The sequence below is a fragment of the Hemicordylus capensis genome, chromosome 17 (genome assembly GCF_027244095.1).
Source record: "Hemicordylus capensis ecotype Gifberg chromosome 17, rHemCap1.1.pri, whole genome shotgun sequence".
In the NCBI taxonomy this organism is placed as follows: Eukaryota; Metazoa; Chordata; class Lepidosauria; order Squamata; family Cordylidae; genus Hemicordylus; species Hemicordylus capensis.
Genome location: NC_069673.1, coordinates 5,586,422 through 5,607,996, shown reverse-complemented (window position 1 = coordinate 5,607,996; position 21,575 = coordinate 5,586,422). Strand labels below are relative to the sequence as shown.

The window sequence follows — 21,575 nt, the reverse complement described above, 5'->3', positions numbered from 1 at the left end:
AAAGAGGCACTTTTAAAAGTGGTGATTCTCTTGTATTTAGCAGGGGGAGAGCAACTGGCCCTATCCAGCCCTAGCACAGCATCCCTCCAGTGGCTGTTGCTGGTGTCAGCCTTATGTATCTTTTTAGACTGTGAGCCCTTTGGGGACAGGAGACCATCTTGTTTGTTTGTTTGTTGATTGGTTGGTTTTTCTGTGTAAACCACTTGGAGAACCTTTCGTTGAAAAGAGGTATATAAGCAGCAGCAGCAGCAAGTCTTAGAGGGGCCAGATTTGCAAATGATACCCAAATTATCCAGGATGGTGAAAACTCAGGGCGACTGCAAAGAGGGTCTCTTCAAACTAGGCGGCTGTTTCTATGCAAAATTGGTGCGAAACTTCCCAGGACCTCCTCTTGAGTGCACAGATTTTGGTGAGAGGAACACCACAGTCTGTGCAGAAATCATTCAGGAAATCTGCAGGGATCCTAGACACCCTGGAAAGTTTCCTAGACACCGTGGGATGAAGCGGGGCAAAACCTCGACGGGTTCTCCACCTTTTAGTCCCAGCCTGAGAAAGACCTATAGAACTCTCTAAAAATAAGAGTGGATTGTTTTTAATGAAAGGCGGTATATAAATTTAACAATAAACAAACAAACAATAAATAAAATCCGCCGCTTCTAGGCTTCCAGATCTCTGGAGAAGCCAAGAGGAACTCGGCCAATTTGACCCCATCACAGCACTCCTGTTATCTGTGCATCAAGAAAGAAAACCAGGTCATGCTTGATGAACGGGGAAGTCGCCCAGAAGAAGGGTTTATTCTTTCCAAGTGTAAGCACCGAGCAGAGAAACTTGCTGAGTAGGGAGAAAGAAGCTGGGTTTTGCCACCTGTTGTATGTACCCTGGCCTCCGCTGATGTGCTCACACACAAAAAAACGGCATCCTCACAGAAGCTTCCTCCAACAGCACGGAAACTCCTTCTCATCAGGGTTGAGCAACTCAACTCTTTATGCCTCCAGATCGCTTCTCCTTTGTCTTCGAACGGCAGGCAATGAAGCGATATTTTCCAGGTCACATGGACCAGGATGCGGGGGAATCTTCTCAGGAGCCGAGGCCTGAGATCAAAGGTGATCAGAGGAAGATATGGGGCGAAACTCTGAGGACTTTATAAAAGGATGAGCTCACAGCCAGAGCAGAAGTGTCTCTGGCAAGTGGACGGGAGGAACCAAGCAGCCACCAACATGACTGAAGAAAGTGTCCCCCGACAGTTCCATGGCCCCATCCAGACCTATTTCTATTTTGTGATCATTTCTCTTACCGTCTGCCTCATCGCGGCTCTGGGAACCATCCTGGTCTTGGTACTTCAGAGGACGGTGAGTGTCTTCCTCCTCCTATCCCGGGATTCTCCTTTGCTCCAGCTGTCGGCGGGTCTTGATTGCCTGGGTGGAAGAGACAGATACTGACGTCCAAGGCTTGCCTTGAGCTGGCTCATGGAAGCCAAATCGGCTGCAGATAACCATGGCTGAAGGGGGATGGTTGGCAATGAGATCTGGGTTCAAGTCCTGACTCAAAGCGGTCCGAAAGTTAACAAAATGCCTATACAGAACGCACGATTAAAAATATGGTGGCAAACTCCCTGGAAAGGGATCCTTTCCTTTGCCTCCGTCAGTGAGTGACAGTGTCACATAGTGGTTACAGTGCTAGATAGGATCAGGCGAACCCAGGTTCAAGCTGTTCTGCTGAGGCAAACTTATTAGGTTGAAATCACTATGATTTGCCTTGAATGCCTCCACTAAAGGCAAACTATTGTGTTGTGAAATTAAAAAAAAAACAGATAATAATTTGTTATGGGGTGGCTAACAAATGGAGTTTGTTTGTTTGTTGTTTATTGTTGTTGTTGTTACAAAAGATAGGATAGAGATCCCGGTGTGTGAGTAAACATGTGAGTAAATATCAGTGTGAATTAATATGAATAATACAGCCTTACTCTGCTATAGAGCTCAGCAGGTGATAGCCACTATCTCTCAGCCTAACCTACCTTGCAGGATTGTTGTGAGCATAAAATGGGGGCCACGCACGTTGCTGTGAGCTTTGGCAAGGGAGGCTGTGCTTTAAATGTCAGTAAGACTGCTCTCTCTATCAGTTGCAACATTTCACCAATGACTCGGTTCAAACAATTGATTTCTTAAAAGGCTTATCGTCTGAAAAGTTTCTGATTTATATTATAAATCTGTATTACATATAGGTATAGATCTGTAGTATAGATATATAGATATAAATACAGATCCACCTACACAAGTAGCTAAATATCTGGCAGCTGCCAAGGCCTCTGATATATAGCAATAGTATCTCTATAGATCTAGACACACACAAGTACTGTAAGAACTCTGTAGATGGCAAGCACGCTGATGCAAATGTATTCCAATGTAATTAACTAATTGACTGATTATGCTAATTGGGTGACAACCCTCATACTTGGTTGTAGGAACTAGCAAAGCCAGCTGGAAGGAGTCTTGGTGTTCATGGCGCCTGTGTGTGCATGCCGCTAGGTACCACCTCCAGGGCTTTCCAGGGTGTGCAGATTCCGGAAAATACTGGCGTGCGTGCGGCAGTCATGCAAGATGGTTACCCGCGTTCTGCCCTGATGCCTCCCCAAAGCAGAGAGCTCTGTCACATCAGAAACAGTCCCCAGAATCTGCCTTTGCTGAAGCCCTTTTCTCATACACACCCACCACGCTCATATAAACGTAAGAGCACTCAGAGGAGCCCTCCTGGACAGGAACATACCAAGCAGCCTCATTCCGAGTCAGACCCTTGGTCCATCTTGCTGTCCACACTGACTGGCAGCAGCTCTCCACGGTTTCCGGCAGGGGTCCTTCCCAGCCCTACTTGGAGATGCTGCCAGGGAGGGAACCGGGGACCTTCTGCGTGCCAAGCCGATGCTCTGCCACTGAGCCAAGGTACAGCTCCATCCCCTAAAGGGAATACCTTACAGCCGACAGTGCTCAGATGTAGTGGCCCAACCCAATGCAAATCAAGGTATAGCTTGCTTAGCAAAGGGGAGAATTCCTGCTCATCGCTACCACGAGACTAGCTCTTCTTGGATTCAGCTCAAGGTGGGGCAAAAATAAGACAAACCCAAAAGTTTCTCTCTCTCTCTCTCCCCCAACCTGAATTCTGCCCTCCCCAGTAGTACCATGTAACGTCCATTCTTGGTTCTCAGGATTTTAGAATAGTAGCAGAACATAAACATTTCAGATTGTGTCAGTGACTACTTAATAATATGCACTGAAATTCAAGGAGTGCTCAGTCGTTTTAATGCAAGTCAGGTGTGAATTCTGCAAGGGCATCTAATTTTGGATGTTTGTGAAATTTTGTTCACACCAGTCTTGACTTGGACAGATCGTAGACCAAAAGAGAATGCATCTCACCTACTGCCTCCCAGGTTGCTCTCCTTGAAGCTTATGTACCCCCGATGTAAACGAGACTCCCTGTAAGAAGGATATCCTGTTCTTTCTCAAAGGAGTTGGGTGTGGATCAGTGGCAGAGCATCTGCTTTTCATGCAGAAGGTCCCATGTTCACTCCCTGGCAGCATCTCCAGGTAGGGCTGGGAGAGACTCCTCTGCCTGCAAGCTTGGAGTGATGCTGCCAGACAGTGTGGTTCAATACTGAACCACATGGACCATCTCTGGGTAAAGCAGTTTCTTATGTACCAAATATGGTGGTCTCCAGAGACCCTCCTGAGGTCTCCCACCGAGTCAGAAACTTGCTTAGCTTCAGTGGTCATTATCATGGTGAGGATGTTACTGGTGCCCGATTTCTAGACACAACGGGAAGGAGGTTTCAAGCCCAGCTGGAAATGACACTCTCTGAAATGGAAGGCATTTTCCCCCTCAGATGTACGCAAATGGTTGTGATGACTCAGCGGGGAGGGAAAGTGCCGACTCAACACACAGTCACCAGAATTGTTTGTAATCCTCTTTGTTACTCTCATTCCACCTGTTTCCGTTCTCCTGAAGAGCCTCGGAACAGGCGTGCGGAGACTGCAGTGGGAGGCCCAAGGGGACCCCTTTGTGGGGGTCGCAGCTTATGGGGATTTGCCTCCAGCTAGAAGCGCCTGTGGCAATGCATACACTGTCTTTCTGTCTCTCAGAACTCAGTCCTCAACCGAATCGGAAACAGATTCCGATTCATTAAGCCTGCTTCGGATTAAGTCCCCCCCCCCAAGTGGTAGGTATCCATTAGCACAGGTGGAGCTAGACCGGCAGGGTGGGAAACCAGCTTCAGCCAGAATTCAAAGATAGGAATCCATGCTCTGGCCTCTACTTTAAGCTGTCCTGCTTCCAGACGAAGGACAGCACCTGGGCACACACCGGGGTACCTGAGAAACGTTCCTCAGAAACTTAGATTGCACAGATTCCACCTTAAAGATGTTAGAGTACATGCCAGGTCAGAGCTGTGCTTGCACTTTAGCCGGGGAAAAAAAGTTTTATTGCAGAGTGGATGAACTGGGCACCCCTAGAGCAGTGGAAGGATTGAGTTGCTTGTGTACTGCCAAGGAGTAAACCTGGCACCTTCAGCGTGTAAAGCAGATGCTCTTCCTCTGAGCTCTGGCCCCATCCCCTAAGGGGAAGATCTTCCAGTGCTGACACTTCTAGTCTCCCATTCAGATGCAAACCAGGACAGACCTTGCTCAGCAAAGGGGGCAAGTCATGCTTGCTACCACAAGACCAGCTCGCCTGGTGCTGAGGGGCTATGCGGAAGAGAGCTGGTCTTGTGGCAGCGAGCATGACTCGTCCCCTTTGCTAAGCAGGGTCTGCCCTGGTTACATATGAAAGGGAGACAAGAAGTGTGAGCACTGGAAGATCTTCCCCGCCGGGGGATGGAGCCGCTCTGGGAAGAGCATCTCGGTTCCAAGTTCCCTCCCTGGCAGCATCTCCAAGATAGGGCTGAGAGTGATTCCTGCCTGCCACCTTGGAGAAGCCGCTGCCAGTCTGTGAAGACAATACTGAGCCAGATGGACCAAAGGTCTGACTCAGTATATGGCAGCTTCCTACGTTCCTAGACTATTCCGCTTCCGCTGAAGCTTCTCACAAGCCCAATAAGCAATCAGGAACTTCCATCAACTTCTGGGTGATGGAAGCTGCCACTGGACTCCCAGTGACAAAGGCAGCTCTGGGTTCTGAGTCCCGCCGGCCTCTCCTTCTTCTGCTCTCAGAGGTGACGCCACCCATAAATAGAATTCACCAGTGAATTGACATCAGCGGCAACTATCAACATGACAAATGTGACCTATAGCTCGGCTCTTCCTATCCTTACAGCGGCAGCATCTGTACAAGGGGAATCTGCACCAAAGAGGGTTCCTGGCTGTGGTTCCTGGCCCTTTCATGCAAGATCAACATGTAACCCCATCATCACCAATAAAAATGCCATAATATATATGAGGATTGTTCTCACGATCGGCCTGAGGGTAGGAGAAGCCTCTGGGGATGGAGGTGGGAGGCAAAGGTAGTGATGTGCGATCCGGCTCAACCTAGAGCCTAGTTCAACATTGAACTGGCCCGGTTCGAGGGCTCGACTTCAAGCTGAAAGAGTTTAATCTGAGACCCCTGTGTGCTCCTGATTGGCCACTGTGGGGATTCTAGCCTGGGGGTCCTGGCTTCACTTTGAGCCAAACTGAACCGAACCAGGCCCGGTTCGGCTTGAAGTCAAGCCCTCGAATCGGGCCAGTTCAATGTTGAACTAGGCTCTAGGTCGAGCCGGTTCGCTCATCACTACACACGCCTTCCGCCTCCGTCCCCAACTCACAGGCGAGCCTTTTCCCCTCCTCTGACCTTGCTTGTAGGATTCTCACGATGGCCAATCAGAAGTGTGTATGCCTCCAAAATTAGGGCAGGGGGCTTCTCCTGCCCTAATGCTGATCGTGAGAACAGCCCTGTTGTGCAAAGAATGTCCAGAATTGTATCCTAAGGCTGCAATCCGCTGCACACGATCCTGGGGGAAAGCCCCAGTGAAATTAGCGAGGCTTACTCCTGAGCAGATATGGACGATTGCCTTGTAAAATTCCCCTCTCCTGTCTCACAACGTTCTCCCTGGGAGGAGAACAAACTATTTCCCTTGTCGAGGGGCGTCTTAAGCTCTTTATCATCATCGCCTTGAGCTCCATTCAATGTCGGGAGCTCTCGAAACGGTGGTGCTTTCGGTTTGCAATGAAATCCATCCCAGCCGACGTGGAGTTCCCACCCGGTCTCCGTGGGGTTGTGGAGGCTGTCTTCTTCCAGATTCTCCCATTTCCAAGCACAGCACCGCCAAGCAAGCCCTTCTTGCCCGTGGGGGCAATAAAGGGGTCATAAGTAACCACGTTTCGGGGAAACAAACACCAACGTTATTGCTCCGGGCAATAATGCTGTAATGCTGGAATCAAACACACAAATAGCCTGTTATCCTTTTGCCTTAGGAGCCATCCCCGGAGGTGGATGGGAGGCCTTGATGTCTGCAATTTTTTCTTGGGAAACCACTCCAAGAACCCAGCAAGCTGTCAGCCCTCATCCAGCCTTCCTGCGCTGTTTCAGATGACATTTCAAGAGGCTGTCCTATCGTCCTTTAGACTGTCCCGACTGAGATGGGCTGGTCCGGGCTGGTCCCCCTCTGTCCCTAGAATTGCCTCCTTGCAATCAAGAACAGGGAACCTCTCTCCTCATCCAGTTTCATGGCTTGCAATGGCAAACTCAGTGTTTCCTTCCTTGTGTGACATGCTGCACAAAGACAAAGGTCTGAGATCAGTGCTCGAATTTTTGAGCGATGATAAATGTTCCATTTGAAATTGCAACCAGAGACAGCTTCTCGGAGGCACCAATGGGAAGGGGGCATAACTCAGAAGCAGTGCACTTGTTTTGCTTGCAGAAGGCCCTAGATTCAATCCCTGGCAGCATCTCCAGGTTGGGCTGGGAGAGACTCCTGCCTGAAACCTCGGAGAGCCGCTGCCAGTCAGTGTAGACAGCACTGAGCTAGACGGACCAAGGGTCTGGCTTGGTAGACAGAAGCATCCTATTTCCCAGTGCACAGGTTTAAACACCTGCTGGCTGATCCTTAGGGAGGAGAGCTGGTCTTGTGGCAACAGTATGGACTGTCCCCTTTGCTAAGCAGGCTCTGCCCCTGGCTTGGATCTGAATGAGAGACTACCTGTGAGCACTGAAGGATATTCCCTTTAGGGGGTGGGGCCGCTCTGAGAAGAGCACCTGCCTGCTTGCATGCAGGAGGTCCCAAGTTCCCTCCCTGGTAGCATCTCCGAGACAGGGCTGAGAGAGACTCCTGCCTGCCACCTTGGAGAAGCCGCTGCCAGCCTGTGCAGACAATACTGAGCTAGATAGACCAATGGTCTGACTCAGTATATGGCAGCTTCCCTATGTTGCTATCTTGCTCTCTCTGCTTAACTATTTTGGGGCCGTATCTCAGTGGTAGAGCATCTGCTTGCATGCTAGTTAACATGATGTGAAAGAATATCCTCCAGCATTTCACGGGGGTGGGGCCGGGTTTCACTGGAAGACCCGGCTGGTACATATCCTCCATCCTCCCCCCCCCCCCGCATTCTCAGAGAATGCTGGTTTTCACACCATGAATCACACTGTGCAAACCCTATGGATTCCTTGGGTCAGCAGCTGTTTCCTGGATGTGCAACAGACAGGGCTTCTGCTCTGAAGGGAAGCCGAGGAGACAGAATTAGCTGGGCTAGAGGCAGGAACGAAGGAAGGAATGATGGAAGGAAGGAACGAAGGAAGGAAAGTGCTGCTGCTGTTACATTTAAACCTCCATGGGGGGAATTCCTCAGCTGCACTATCCCCCAGCTTGCAATTCTTGCATCATTGCCATCATGGTCAGGCGAAATCGAGCACTTGCTTGGGAAGAAGCTGGGCTTGCTCCCAGTGTTTCAAGACAATGCCAGTGCGAGGCACAGGGGATGACAGAATCAGAGGGGTTTGAGCTGGAGGGCACCCAGGAAGTCATCTAGACCAGCCCCGTGCTCAGTGCAGGAGACTGCTGCAACATCCCAGACAGGCTCGGGCTGAAAACCTCCTTCTAATGATTATCCACACGCATGATGATTAATGTCATCCTCGTTATTTGGACACCACGTTTCAGCAAAAGGAAATAAGAGCATCTCCTTCTCCGTTTGCTTTTAGGAGGACCCTGAAGACGTGCCTGTTTCCCCAGGCTTTTCGTGGAAATTGAAATTTTTACGTGTTTTTAGGCATTGAGATTTTTTTGGTCTGTTTTATGAATGTTCACTGTTTTATATTGTTTTGATATTACGTTTTAACCTGGACACCGCCTGGAGATTGTATATCAGGGGGTTTAGAAATGTGATAAATCGATAGATAGATAGATAGATAGATAGATAGATAGATAGATAGATAGATAGATAGATAGATAGATAGATAGATAGATAAAAGGGGCTTCCTGTCTGCCTGAGGGAGGGGATCGCCACTTCTCCACCATGCCCACAATGCATGCATCGCAGAGTCGTCCTTTTGGCAGACGGCTACCCCATCGACCTCAACGGGGAACACAGATGAGTTTGATCGCCTCTGGCCTCTTTGTACCCAGCTGTCATAGGGCCGGGTCAAATGGGACTGTCCCCCCCCCCCCGCCACACACACACCCCCCCAAGAGGAAACGCTGGAGGTGCTCTGGCCTTTAGATCAGGGCTGTGTTCTGCAAAACCGAGATTAATATGAGAGGAAGAATTGAAATCCAGGCCCTGGGCAGGAAGCCGGCATAACAGTTCTGCAGCCCATGAAGAAGGCCTTTCACTCACCGTGTCTCAACTCAAAAAGCAAGGCATACGGCTGCCGGTCGGGAATGCACAGGGGCTCTCCTGGCTGGTGGCGCCTCCAATCTTATTTTGGGTCCTGAGAACGAGCCTACTCTTTCTTTATGCAAGTCTGTCTGTTACCTTCCTGGTCTGTCTTCCTATCTATTATTACATTCCAATCAATCAATCAATCACTCACTCACTCACTCAATAATATAGCACACATGCAGCCATCTATCATTTCCTCCCCAATCTCTTTTCTTGCATCTCTCTCTCCTTCTGGCCTGGTCCACACAACCCTTCAGCTCTAGATTGAATACGGGTTACCGACAATAGCGTGATTGTGTGAAGCTGTGCCATGGTGGGAATCTCGGATTCATCTTGGGCCATAAACCATTCTCGGATTCATCTTGACCTTTGAAGCCCTTGACGGTTTGGGCCCTGGATACCTGAGGGACTGTTTGCTCCCAAGGGTTTCTGCCCGCTTGACAAGGTCATCTGAGAGGGCTCTGCTCCGGGTGCCGACAATGAGGGAGGCTTGGCTGTCGTGCACGCAGGACAGGGCCTTCTCTGTTGCTGCCCCTAGACTTTGGAATGCTCTCCTGGTGGGCATCCACTCCTCAGTCTCCATCACAGTTTTTAGAAAGCAATTTACATCTCGGCTTTTTACCCAGGCTTTTATATGAGTATTGTTCGTACTGATGCTCTGTATTTTATAGTTATATTGTGTATGGTTTTGTTTTTTAAAGTTTAATTAGATTTGTATTTTTATATTCTATTTTAAAAATTTGGTTGTGTAATTTTTATAGTCTTATATTGGGTTAAATGTTTTGTAAACAGCTTTGGGATTGTTAAATGTTTTGTACCGCTTTGGGATTGTTTTAATGAAAGGTGGCATAAAATTTTAATGATAGATAGATGATAGATAGATAGATAGATGATTGATAGATAGTAAACCACCTTGGCATGTGTTCACACAATCACGCTAATGTCATTAACCCACATTAGATGTTGGTTAGAATGATTGTGTGAACCAACCCAATCTCTCCGTCTCTCTTTCTCTTCCCTTCCCTGTGTCTGTCCATCTATCATTTCGTTCTTTTCTTCCTTCCCCCTTCCATGCACCTCTCCTTCTCTTTCTCTGTGTCTCTCCATCTTCCTTCCTAAGACTTATTTTTTTTAAAAAATTGATGGTGTTAAAAAATAAAATGGATGCAATGAAGAAAAAGATGTTCCAGTCACCATACATGTAACGCTCTTCCCTCTGCTTTCTCTTCTCTTGAAGGGATCTGCTGCACAGTACGATGGACCCCCAGGTGCAGAGAAGCAGGGTAAGATCTTGCGAATAATACAACTGACTTGTATCATTCTGTTCTTATTAATTAATTGATTAAGTAATTAATATTTTATTTGTTCGATTTCTATACTGCCCTTCCAAAAAATGGCTCAGGGTGGTTCACACAGAGAAATAATAAATAAATAAGATGGCCCACCATCTCAAAAAGAAACATAAGACAGAAACCAGCAACAGTCACTGGAGGTACTGTGCTGGGGGATGGATAGGGCCAGTTGCTCTCCTCCTGCTCAATAAAGAGAATCACCATGTGATTAAAAGGTGCCCTCTGCCAAGTTAGCAGGGGTTAGCATGTGTGGTTTAAATCAGGGGCCGGCAGAAGGTAATGGTGATCTGCCTGTACTAGAGTTCTCAAGGCTGGGTCTCCAGGGAGTTATTCACACATGGCTTCATGCTACAGGGTAAATGTTGAGCGAAACTACTTCAAATCGCACTCGTGGCATTGAGGGAAGCAGCCCCTCCCTCTGCTCTCAGGTTTTGTTTTGATGCAAGTTCACATGGCATGCCTCCATGTTTTCCTTCTTTGGGAGGGGGGGAGAGTCACCTTAAGTGGCGCAGTGGGGAAATGCTTGACTAACAAGCAGAAGGTTGCCAGTTCAAATCCCCACTGGTACTATATCGGGCAGCAGCGATCTAGGAAGATGCTGAAAGGCATCATCTCATACTGTGTGGGAGGGGGCAATGGTCAACCCCTCCTGTATTCTACCAAAAGACAACCACAGGGCTCTGTGGGCGCCAGGAGTCGAAATCAACTTGATGGCACACTTTACCTTAACATACTTTGTCCCTCGCTTGCTTCAGGTGTTGACCATCTATGTTTCCCTCTAAGCTGCACGGCAACTCAAGTAGGGGTGTGCAAATAGATTCAAATTCAAATCAACTTGACTCGAATCACAGGTGATTCAAGTGATTCAGATTTGAATAGAATCACCTCTTAAAATCTTCCATCCATCTTATTTATTTGTTGTTTCTCTGTGTAAACCACCCTGAGCCATTTTTGGAAGGGTGATATAGAAATCTAATTAATTAATTAATTAATTAATTAAAAGGGCAATTCGATTCAAATTCAAAGCGGATTTTCAAAATGTGATTCAAATTCGATTTGAGAGCTGTTTGGCACCTTTTTTAAACCATCCAGGCCCTCAGATTGGTTTTAAAAAAGGCACCAAAACAAGGTCGAATTTAATTGAAATTTGATTCAAATTAAAATTGAATTTTCAGACTGAATATGAATCTGATTCAAATTTGACATGAATTTCCCAAATTCAATTCAAATTCAAAACGAATAAAAAAATTTGTTTCGTGCCCATCTATAATCTCAAGTTTTGTTATCTCAGAGCTGCCTTGATAGTCATTTGATTTGCTTGAAAAGATGCATCTCCAGACTGTCCTGGGCTCCAAGGGACAAAGATTAGAACACAATGATGCAACAGGGAAGCACACTTCGATATTCACACAAAATCATCCAACTGAAAAGTAAACCTTGACTGCAGACCTCATGCAAAAGAAATTCATTGGTAAAGAAATAATGTCTAGACAGCCCCACCCTCTTCAATAGCCACCCAGAATAGATGACTCTTGCAGTCTTTTTGGGAAGTCTGTAAAGAGAGGAGGAGACCAGCTTCTCCATCTGGACAATCACTCCAGAGATTGCAGTAATGATCTTGATGCTTCCTGTAGTGGTTTCTCCCACATGACAGCACAAAACGGCAAAATAATTGCCTTGCAGCTGATGCTTATAACAACAACAACGATCACTTCTTTTGGGAATAGGCAATAGATCTGACCACATCCTTGTAGCATGTCCACCTACAATCTGGGGACACAATTCCACTGAGCGGCAGCTCCTCCTCAAGGAAAACATCATGGGTCATCTTCAGGACTCGTGAAGACCCTATAGAAGGCACTTTGTACTCAGGGGTATGGAGAAATCATCTGGGGAAATCCTCTGATCTTTCTCCTTGGAGGATCCCTGGGATTCTTTCAGGTTTGACTTCAAGGATCTTTGGTTCCAATCCAAGGGTTGGCCCATTGGTACATATATTCCAGGACTGCTGATGCCAGCTGGAAGTTGCTCTCTCTAGGCTGAGGCAGATGGCTTTCCTAGCCCTGAAATCCGAGACACTTGATCCCTGGAGAGGGACCCTAGGACCTTCCCAACTTTGGAGTCAAAGAAGGATTTGGAAGCAAACCTTGCTGGCCTTCACTGTTTGGGTCAAGAGCCATACCTTCTCCAAAGATTCAACCATTTCTTTTAACACATTAATTCATTCATTGCCGGTTGTTTGTTTGTTTTTTAAAGATCCTCTCTCTTGTTTGGAAAGCACTTTTTGAAGTTTCACAAGGCATAGAAACAAGCGTATGCATCAAGCAATGTACTGACGGAAGGCCTGGCAGTTATTTAAAAGCACCATCATCGACTTATTGGAACTCAAGTAGCAAATATTTGCCAACCCAGATGTAGTTCTACTTATGGCCAGTAGGGGGTTCTATTCCCTTGCATTTTAGAGTTAGGCGTCCCATCTGATCTCTTCATATAACTTCTGCATCAAGACGAAGTGACTCATGAAGTTAGCAGCACGAGCTGTCTTCTTTTTTCTCGGCTAAATAGCAGTTGGACTGGGTTCCCCATGGATGAGGCCTGTGGTGCAGTAGAAAAGGGGCTTTAAGTCTTTGCTTCTGCCATGGTCCCAACCCCATAAGGTGCCTCACAGCTATTCCTCTCCAAAGTGAAGCCAATGGGAACTTCAGTTTTGAAGCAGCTACAGAGGAAGTGGGTTGCCAGGATCAGGACCGTGACGGTGCAAAAGCACGTAGGCATCCTGCTATATTGCAGGTGCAGAGTTTTATGGCAATTCTTTCACATGTATGTAAAAGATTCCTCTTTCTAGGTTTATGACAGTTAAGATAGATTGTACATCATCACATAGGAAGCTGCCATATACTGAGTCAGACCATTGGTCCATCTAGCTCAGGATTGTCTACCCAGACTGGCAGCGGCTTCTCCAAGGTTGCAGGCAGGAGTCTCTCTCAGCCCTATCTTGGAGATGCTGCCAGGGAGGGAACTTGGAACCGAGATGCTCTTCCCAGAGCAGCTCCATTCCGTAATGGGAATATCTTACAGAGCTCACACTTCTAGTCTCCCTTTCATATGCAACCCGGGTGGACCCTGCTAAGCAGACAAGTCATACTTGCAACCACAAGACCAGCTAGCATTCTGGGAAAGAGAGAGGGAGAGGGAGAGAGAGGGAGGAAGAAATGATGTCCGGTCACCTATGGGAAACTGCCCACCCAGATCCCAAATCTTTTTTGTTACTTTATGGGGGTGCCCTCCCCCTGGCCCCGATGAAATGTCAGTATCGACCTGGAAATGGTTGAAAGTGCTGGAGCAAAACCATGTGATATTATATTGCCAGTTTGACAAAGACATTCGGTTTCTTTTTATAACCCCAACTTTAAAGAAATTTCCAGGCAGGTCAGGTTTATACCTTTCGTCTTCTTTCAGACTCCAGCATGGACAATAAATGTTGTAAAACTTTGCTCCAGGGTCTGCTCCATTAGGGGTCAGATGGTTAAATCTGCAATTTGATTCTCTGGGGAAGTGTTGGTCTCTGAGTATTGATTTAGTGTATCCGTAATATTGTAAATGGATGTGGTGTGAGCTGTAAGCTGGACTGGTTTTTCTGTAACTCTGCACACACACACACACACACACACACACCCCGCCCCTCCTTGCTTCGGTGTCTCTTTCTGTTTGTTTTCTGCTCCTAGACCATAATAATAAACTTAATTTGATTTTCTCTCTCTTTCTCTCTTTCTCTTTCATGAGCTCTTTCAGAGGAGGGCGTGAAGAACCCGCAGAGCATGACATCTGAAGCAGCGGCTACATATCTTAAAAGTCAGTGAGGGAATCGCATTCATCAAAACATTAATCATCATCATCATCATAATCCTCCCAGTAGTAATTTCCACCCTAGGTGCAATTCCAAAACTCCTTGAAGAGCACCTCCACACCATAGGGGCCACAGAAATCACCATCAATTACATTGATGTAAAACCAACCCGAGCCATTTTTGGAAGGGTGGCATATCAATCAATCAATCAATCAATCAATGATATTATCTGTGTCCATTTTCATATGAGGCATTGCATGTATGAACGCAATGTAAAACATTACGTGTTTTTTGGGTGGATCTTTTGTGGCTTAATACAGGGGTTCCTAGCCTGAGATATGCCAGAAGTTGGTCAATTACAATTCCCTTCATCCTTCATAATGGGAGCTGTAGTACGTCAACATCTGGAGGGCCACAGGTCAGGAACTCTGGGCTTAGTTCATCGACCGATCCTGGTATGTTTTGGTTTCTGTTCAGCAGTCATAGTAAGACCGATGGCATTGTGGCAGTAGCAGTAATGATGACAATTGGCACGCGACTGATTTCTGCTGTGTTTTTCTGTTGCATGGGAACTTCCAGAGTGGGCACAGAGCCATCTGCCGGACCCCGCCTGTGAAAAAGCAGCTGCCTATCTCGAAGGTGGGTCAAACCTAGGCACCATTTACTGTCAAGGGGAGGCTCACCACATGGGGGCCCCAGGGGCTGCCCAAAGGATGCTGGCCCTTGAGGGAAGGCGCTCAGTGTTGCCTTATTGCATGCCCTGGTGAGGCACCCAGCCCTTTCCAATGTGATCCCGGCAACCTTTGGACACTGGGCAGGAGGCTGGGAAGAACCCGTATTTATTAGATATTGATGTAACTTATTTGTATACCACCCAAAACGCAAGTCTCTGGGCAGTTTACGAATGAAATGAAATGAAAAGAAAACAACAAATAAAAAGGTTAAAACAATACAACCATTTAAAATTTAAAACGCTAAAACGATTAGAAATCGCACAATTAAAACAGTATCTAATGAAAAGCCCGGGTGAACAGACGTGTCTTTGAAGACTTTTAAAAAGTTTTCAGAGATGGGGAGGTGCTTATTTCAGCAGGGAGTGTGTTCCAAAGCTTCGTGGCAGCAGTGGAGAAGGACCATCCCTGAGTAGCCACCAGACAAGCCGGTGGCAACTGCAAATGAACCTCTCCTGATGTTCTCAGTGGGCAGTGGGGTACATAGCAAAGAAGACATCCTCTTAAATACCCGGGGCCCAAGCCTTTTAGGGCTTTTTTAGAGGTTATAACCAAGACCTTGCATTTTGCCCAGAAACTTATTGGCAATGAGTGTCTATCTTTTAAGATAGGCATGATATGGTCTCTCTGAGATGACCCAGAAACCAACCTGGCTGCCGCATTCTGGACCAACTGCAGTTTCCAGACTACATACAAAGGTGGCTCCTTCTCTCTCCTCTCCTCCCCTCCTTGTGTTCCTTGCAAAGCTTGCGAGGCCCAGATCCATCCCAAAGAGCTGCTCCCAATGGCAGCATTGCGGGACACCTTGCTGCCCGGCTGGAACTCCAGTGCTCTGCCGCCTGAGACCACTGCCTCACCTAGCCTCAAGAAAGTACCACCCCTGGATGTAGCTACCCACAGAGCCATGATTTCTGGTTCCTAACCCTAGCAGTTTGTCAGGCAGCAGCCCAGCAGAGGAAACTAGTTTGTTCTTTCAGGTGGGGGAGCCTAGTGACAGATGGTCCCAACCAAGCTGAGGGAGAGAGTCTAGCTTTCTCCCTGTAACCTTCTTCCATGTATCAGGCAGAATATATAGAGATGGTTGATTGTGTGTGTGTGTGTGCACGCGCACACACACACACACGCAATCAACCGTCTCTATATATTCTGCCTGATACATGCTAATTTAATACAGACTCTTACTACTACTAGGCACATAGGAAGTTACCTTATACTGAGTCAGACCCTTGGTCCATCTAGCTCAGGAATGACAACGCTGACTGGCAGCAGCTCTCCAAGGTTGCAGACACTTATTTCTCAGCCCTGGAGATGCTGCCAAGGAGTAAACCTGGGACATCCTGATGCAAAGCAGATGCTTTGCCACTGAGCTATGGCCCCATACATCTACAAATATTTGTATACCGTTTTTCAACCATGTTCTCCAAGCAGTTTATCTAGGGAAATAAATAAATAAATGTAAATAAATAAATAAATAAATAAATAAAGATGGTTCCCTGTCCCCAGAGGGCTTGCAGTCTAAAAGGAAACACAAGGGAGATAGCAGTGTCAGCCGCTGGAGGGATGCTGTGTTGGGGATGGATATGGACAGTTGCTCTCCCCCCACCACCACCCTGGCTAAACAAGAGAATCGCCACTTTCAAAGATGCCCCCTTGCTATGAGACTGAATGCACTGCATGGTTAGAATTAATGAACTGCAAAACGTGACTCTCACTTTTAGGAAGATCTGTACTACCAATTCTTCATGCTCGCCGTTGAAGTTCCAATTTTCTACAGCCTTTTAAAGCAGATTCTCTGAAATGATATTGATAGATGAGGTACCTACGCTCTGAGACCAGTGACCGCACTTGAAGTGGTTTTGTGAATCACTCCTTCATATTTACTGACGTGACTGTGGCTTTCCGTGTCCATTCACAGTGTCTTTAGAATTACGTCTGTAGGATCTGCATCTGCTAGGATAAGAACTGATTAGTTGCACATTTTCACTCGGGTTCTGAAACAGATTGGCAAGCAAGCCTTGATTATTCCTGCGTCAAACTCCTGTTTATGCATTGCAATGTTTTGAGCATCAAGATCTGTCGACATCTTCTGGGCAGCTTTTTCGGCAGAAAATGTGATTTTTCCCGAATGTCATCAAACGAGCCCCCTGGGGTTCAGAGCAAGGTTCCGTTTCTCCTCAATAGGCCCCCGTGATGTGCCCCTGTTCCCGGCTCACACGTCAAAAATCACACAGTTTCCATTAGACAAACAATTGGATTACTGTACTACCCTCTTTGTATATGCACTATAAGCAGCGGCTGTAGTTAGGAAATCATTGTTGCAGATGTTACCTAATGGTTGCATGTAATTATTGATTTCCTATCTCCAGTGTTTCCACATTTAATGTTTGAAGGGTTTCCATGGAAACCCTTCAAACCTCTGGGTTTGGGGGCTTGCAGGGACGGTCTGGGAATGGAGCCACTTGGGGAGGTTATTTAGCTCACCCACTCAGAGCTTCGGGGCTTGGAGGTGGTTGGTGGTGAGGGCTCAGACCACTCCCCCTTCAACAGTGGAATTTGTGGGGTGAAGAGGAGGCTAAGGCAGTTGGCTGACTGCTGGCAAACCCTAAGCTTGGTTGGTACCAGTGTTTCCTGTAACAAGGAATCCCAGATGTTGTTGACTACAACTCCCAGTACCCTCAGCCAAAGGCCACTGCAGCTGTAGTTGTAACAAGTTGTAGTTAGAGTACTGGACTTGGACCGGGGAGACCCGAGTTCAAATCCCCATTCAGCCATGAAACTAGCTGGGTGACTCTGGGCCAGTCACTTCTCTCTCAGCCTAACCTACTTCACAGGGTGGTTGTGAAAGAGAAACTCAAGTATGTAGTACACTGCTCTGGGCTCCTTGGAGGAAGAGCGGGATATAAATGTAAAAATAATAATAATAATAATAGACAACAACATCTGGGATTCCTTTTTACAGGGAACAGTGGTTGGTACCCCCAAAAGGCGCCTCTCTATGTGGTTGTTCCCATGGTGGGAGGGACCAGCCGCACTCTAGATCAACAGCTTGTGCGTTTCTGCACGGTTGCAATATTTGTTAATTAGCTATTAATTAATAGCCATAATAGTTAATAAAGTGTGCCTTATTAATAGTTAATAAAGCCTTATTAACTATTCATAGAGCCTGATTAATAGTTAGTAAAGTGTGGCCCTCGGTTAACTCCATTGTGAGGTTTATTGGGGTACGAAGGCAAGCCAAAGCACGGGTGCATTTGCAGTTTTCCAGAAGAGCACAGAGATTTTCCAGAGCTCTCCTGTATTCCAGAAGTGCTCTGTTAGAGTGGAAATATGTCACTCGACCCTCTAGGACAGGGGCAACTAAAAGGAGGTACCAGTACCTTGAGGAGTACTTGGAGGGCTGCCAAGGAGTGCTGTCCTAGAGTAACCACGCTGCAGCCACACTATTTGTTCCCCATCTGAGATCAGTGGCTTGAAGCCGACACATCCTCAGCAATGTATGCCCTGCAGAAGGGCAAGGAGGAGGGCCAAAACCCTCTTCGTCTGCTCCTGATTGGTTGCCTACATGCAGCAGCTCTGTGTGCCCCTCCCCTCAACCTGACTGACAGGTTTCAGAAAATTAGCACTGATTACTCTCTTATGTATGTGTGTGTACATAAACATGGACATTTAAATGCTACAGTTATGAGACAGGCTACTCTAGTCACCTGCTTACATCCAGATGAAGTTACTCATAAGCAGTCTTACTGAAATTATTTATTTCAGTAGGAGTACTCATGAGGAACTTAGTCTGGAGGTAAGCCAGTGACTGGAGAAATCCGTCCCATAACCGTAACATTTAAGTGGCCGCATTCGCACATAATGTGGAACTGGGGTTAAAGGGGCCAGAGGTTGTCTTACCATTTGGTCTAAATGCATGCAGCTCTGGTTCCACGACGTGAGCGACCTGAGGTTTCCTCTCTGGAACTCCAGTTTGGACCCTTGGGTTGTAGTGAGTTTCATCGCCCCAACCCAAGGTTCAACACATTCTGAGTTGTGTCCGAATTCAGAACGGCTGGCTGTGTTCTCTTCGACTGGAGTTGAGGGAGGAAGCACCTCCCTCTCTCCAGTCATGATTGGCTGTGCAGGCTGTCCTTCATGCAAGAAGGAAACATGAACAACCAATTCCCCTCCCTGCAGTCTTGCTGACTGCAAAGAGAGTGCTCTCCGTTACATCCGAATTCGGACAGCAGAGCGGAAGTGGGTGGGGAGCTGAAACATCGGTCCATTGAACCTGAGGTTCCGCATTACATGTGAATATGGCCTCTGTGTGTGTATACACACCCACACGAATCTTGATGGGGTCCCTGAGCTGAAGGTTTGAGACAGAAGGGATATGCTTGTTTAAAAGGTTGGGAATCCCTGCTCTGGGGAAACCATCTCACACTGGACAGTCTTCCCAGTGTTTGCTTTTAGGCTGGTAAGTTTACTGAATGGGCTGTCTCTCTCCCTTTCCAGTGTCACCTCCGGTCAACCAATCACAGCTGAGCTGGATCAAAAGCAACATGCTCTACAACATGCGGTATGAGAAAGGAAACTTGATCGTCCAGAAGCCCGGACTGTATTTCATCTACTGCCACTTGCACTTCTTCGTGGCCAAATGTGACACCAACCACACACCCCAAAAGCTAGAGCTCCGTGTCAATGGGTCTCCTGTGAAGGAGACGCTCCACACCCTGTGCAGCCCTGAAGCGGCAGCTTCGAAAGGGAAGTTCCACAGCCTCTTTCAAGTCCTCCTGATGGACCTGAGGAAGGAGGACCAGATAACTGTGGAAATTGAGCCGTTCAAATATTTGGAGGTTGACCGCCTTGCCAGAAACAATGTCTTAGGGGTCATCAAATACATTGGTGAAGAATGCTGACCCCCTGCAGAGGACAGTGTCGGTGATCGGAAAATGTCTTTAATTCAGATGTTACAAGGCCCCATCTTTTAGGCTTCTCAAGTCCACCCGTACTCCAAGGGGCCATAGGATGCTTGACTGCTGTTGTGCAGAAGAGCTGCCATTGTTTTTTAATGCATCAGCAGTGGCTGTAGAAACCCAAGCCAAAGGTAGTTCTGGTCTGCAGGATGGGGAAAGTGGAAAGTGGATCCACCCCCTCAGAGGATGGAGCCACTCTGGGAAGAGCAGAAAGTTTCAAGTTCCCTCCCTGGCAGCATCTCCAAGATAGGGCTGAGAGAGACTCCTGCCTGCAACCTTGGAGAAGCCGCTGCCAGTCTGTGAAGACAATACTGAGCTAGATAGACCAATGTTCTGACTCAGTATATGGCAGCTTTCTATGTTCCTATGAAGCTGCCTTCTACAGAGTCAGACCATTGGTCTGTGTAGCTCAGTATTGTCTTCATAGACTGGCAGTGGCTTCTCCAAGGTTGCAGGCAGGAGTCTCTCTCAGCCCTATCTTGGAGATGCTGCCAGGGAGGGAACCTGGAACCTTCTGCATGCAAGCAGCACGCAGCAGTAAGGGGAATATCTTAGAGTGCTCACATGTAGTCTCCCATTCATATGCAAACCAGGGCAGACCCTGCTTAGCAAAGGGAGAATGCATGCTTGCAACCAGAAGGCCAGCTCTTCTCCCAAAGACTAGCTCTCCTCCCTTGAAATGTAGGGCTTTAGTGTGCTCACTTTTAATCATGCCCATTGATTTTATACTGTCGGAAATTGAGTGGAGAGAGAGAGAGAGAGAGAGAGAGAGAGAGAGAGAGAGAGAGAGAGAGAGATTGCTCCGTGCGTGCACAAGGGTTTGTCTGTGGCTTGTAATTTAAATTTAACTTCCCACATTTCAAAACTTTTACAAGTTTCACTTCTGAAATTTGACCTGGAGACACATTTTAACTCTTAAGACTTGAGGCAATCTTGAGGCAATAACCAAATAACTTGTCAAAAGCACTATTTGTATATCTTGATGCTTTTTATCCTGGGTTTTTGTTTGTTTGTGGTTTGGGGGTTGTTATTCCCCCCCCCCCCTCTTTATCATCCTGATTCTGAACTCTGTAATTTGGTGTAATAGGGTAATTGCATCTCTATTTTTGTAAAACACTTGGCGGCGGGGGATGTGTGTGTGTGTGTACTATGTCTGTGTTTGGAAGGCACATGTAGTCTGGATCCCTGCATATTGATATCATGGTACTTTGTTCTGGTATTATCTTTACTGTTTGGGTGACTCACCTGGGGTGGTGATCATTAAGGTGACCTTCATGCCCTGAGATCGTGTCCAGACTGTACTATCACGGACTTCCAGGGATTTAGCTCCATGAAAGAGACTCTGCTTTGCAAGCGGAAGGTCGCAGATCAATCCCTGGCACCTCCAGGCTGGGCTGGGGAGGACCCACACCTGAAACCCTGTACAGCTGCTGCCTGTCAGGGTAGACAGTATTGAGCTCAGTAGACCAGGGGTCTGACTCAGTATAAGGCAGCCTCCCAGGCTCCTATGAGACAGGACCCAAATTCAACGCCAAGGATGAGTGGGAATTCTGAAGAAAAAATGATGTGGAGGGTGTCCTGACCAAACAATATGATTCAGTGTGACCAGGAGCAATGATGCATCCGCAAGGGCTTCAAGGACTTGACATAAAGCAAGATGGATGGGCTAGCAGTTGGTGTGCACACATCCCACCATTAAACAAAAGAGTCACGCACCCATGGGTTGACTCACCTAGCCGTGGGACATTCCACCGTGTGAGTCTACAAAGGCAGTCTTTGTGTGAGTCTACGTGAGAGTCCACGAAGGCAATAAACAGAGCTGTCTAGATGCCGTTTGGCACCCTTCTTGAGAA

At 47.2% G+C, this 21,575-nt stretch overlaps 1 protein-coding gene across 1 annotated transcript; it reads left to right on the top strand.

Annotated features, from left to right (window-relative positions):
• Positions 1-1,151: 1,151 nt before the first annotated feature.
• On the top strand, positions 1,152-19,858 carry TNFSF8 (TNF superfamily member 8). The gene is made up of 5 exons (XM_053282515.1): positions 1,152-1,349; positions 10,075-10,120; positions 13,973-14,041; positions 14,616-14,675; positions 19,262-19,858. Exons 1-5 carry the CDS (start codon positions 1,152-1,154, stop codon positions 19,663-19,665), a joined length of 777 nt encoding a protein of 258 aa, XP_053138490.1. The 3' UTR covers positions 19,666-19,858.
• The last annotated feature ends 1,717 nt before the right edge of the window (positions 19,859-21,575 follow it).

Coding starts and splice junctions, on each gene's coding strand:
- TNFSF8 (XM_053282515.1), top strand. CDS start 1,152: ATGAGCTCACAGCCAGAGCAGAAGTGTCTCTGGCAAGTGGACGGGAGG. Junction 10,121..13,972: donor CCCAGGTGCAGAGAAGCAGG/GTAAGATCTTGC, acceptor CTCTTTCATGAG/CTCTTTCAGAGGAGGGCGTG. Junction 14,042..14,615: donor AGCGGCTACATATCTTAAAA/GTCAGTGAGGGA, acceptor GGGAACTTCCAG/AGTGGGCACAGAGCCATCTG.